The sequence below is a fragment of the Austrofundulus limnaeus genome, unplaced genomic scaffold (assembly GCF_001266775.1).
Source record: "Austrofundulus limnaeus strain Quisiro unplaced genomic scaffold, Austrofundulus_limnaeus-1.0 Scaffold1054, whole genome shotgun sequence".
NCBI lineage: Eukaryota > Metazoa > Chordata > Actinopteri > Cyprinodontiformes > Rivulidae > Austrofundulus > Austrofundulus limnaeus.
Window position 1 is genome coordinate 53,927 of NW_013953456.1, and position 1,625 is coordinate 55,551.

A 1,625-nucleotide genomic window follows, 5' to 3' on the forward strand; every position below is an offset into this window, starting at 1 on the left:
TTGTACGCATTCACCATCCTGTACTCATTTTATCCTGTTAATTTCAGGGTCACGGGAGAGAGTAAAGGCGAGTGGCTATATACGTCTTTTTTCTATAGAGGTAAGGATAAGCAAACTCATCAATGGTAGCGCTGGTTGTGCATTATTATGGCGAAGAGTTGTTTATGTGGAGTCTAGGACTGCGGCCATGTGAGCCGACACTTGAACGTATAGTCACGCTAGCCGTTGTTGGTTCATTTTTCATGAAGTTTCAGCCGTGTTTTAAGCCCATGAAAATAAAAGTTGACATCTAAAATATTAGCGTTTAAGCTCTTTCGGTAACATGCTTGTCCGATGTGCTACTGTTTAGTAACGCTAGCATGCTAGCTGTCTGATTGCTAGGCTAGCTAGTTATGTTATTTAACTTTTTATGGTGAGAAATATTGATATGAAAATTATATGGTGCCGCCGAAAAATAAGTCTTTAAACACCATTTGTGGCGCTGGGCATATTAACGCGTTTAATGTACATTGACGCTGTTATTATTTTATTTATTGTTTTACTCCGCTCACTGTTGAACGTCATTCTTTTGAGCCGCCATTACACAGACAGACAAACCCAGTGGTCACCGGAGGGATGAGATCTTAATAACTATTGGCTTTAGAGGGCTATCGTCACGCTCTCTACCAATGAGAGCCTTTGTTGTAGGGCTTTAGCCTAGCAACTCTGCTAGCAGGCAACTCCGAACAGAAACATGGAAGACACCGTACTTCGGCATTTTAATTTTAATGCTATTCCCAATGACAGGCTGGCTAGAAGTAAACTTATCTGTAAGTACTGCAACGCTGCACAGTCTGACCGTCAGAGTAGCTCAATCATAAAGTATATCTAACATTTAAAACTCAATGTAAACAAACTGGGGTGTGTGTGTGTGGGGGGGTTGTGTTTACAGACGAGGCGCATTAAGCCTGCGGTAGAAGAAATTGACTAAACAGGTTTGCTTTGCTTTATTTTTTGAAAGTTTTTTTTATATATAAACCAGTGCATATTTGTATATACCAGCATATATGTATAATATAGGTATATATGTGCTTAACAGCAACAGTTGTTTTATTATATATATATATTACATTAGCTTCAGCATTTAGAGTAGCAAACCACTGCTTCAGACACTGAATAATCAACACCCTGGCTCTTCTGAATAACATTGAGGCTTGTCAAAACACTGACTAAAATTTAAAGATCAAATAGCTACAGTAAAGAAGATGTGTTCAGAGGAGATAAATTAATACAGGTCAGCACTCTGTATCACCTCAGTGTCTGTTCTAAATAAAAGAAGCACTGAAGACCCTTTTCCTATGAACTGGTTGCATAAATTAGGCTTTTCAATTTGTATTCTCATGTACCAAATGATAAACCTCTGGTTTATCATTTGGTACATGAGAACCTCATCTTGTAACCTCATGACTCAAGACTTTATGACAGGGGTGTCCAAAGTGTGGCCCTGGGGCCATTTGTGGCCCCTAAACTGGTTTTGTGTGGCCCCTGACTTCAGTTCAAGAAATTTGTTTACAAATTTGTCCCCCCAGCACAGGTGTTTGATGTAGATGAAGCCTTTAAACATATTATTAGGGCAAATTAATCAC

At 39.1% G+C, this 1,625-nt stretch overlaps 1 protein-coding gene across 1 annotated transcript in view; it reads left to right on the forward strand.

Moving 5' to 3' along the window:
- Nucleotides 1–132: 132 nt before the first annotated feature.
- LOC106533934 (uncharacterized) overlaps nt 133–1,625 on the forward strand; it is a gene marked incomplete in the record, with an annotated part of 5,126 nt that continues 3,633 nt past the window's right edge. The window contains 1 exon segment of the mRNA XM_014030401.1: nt 133–809. Coding sequence (XP_013885855.1) covers nt 768–809 — 42 coding nt within the window.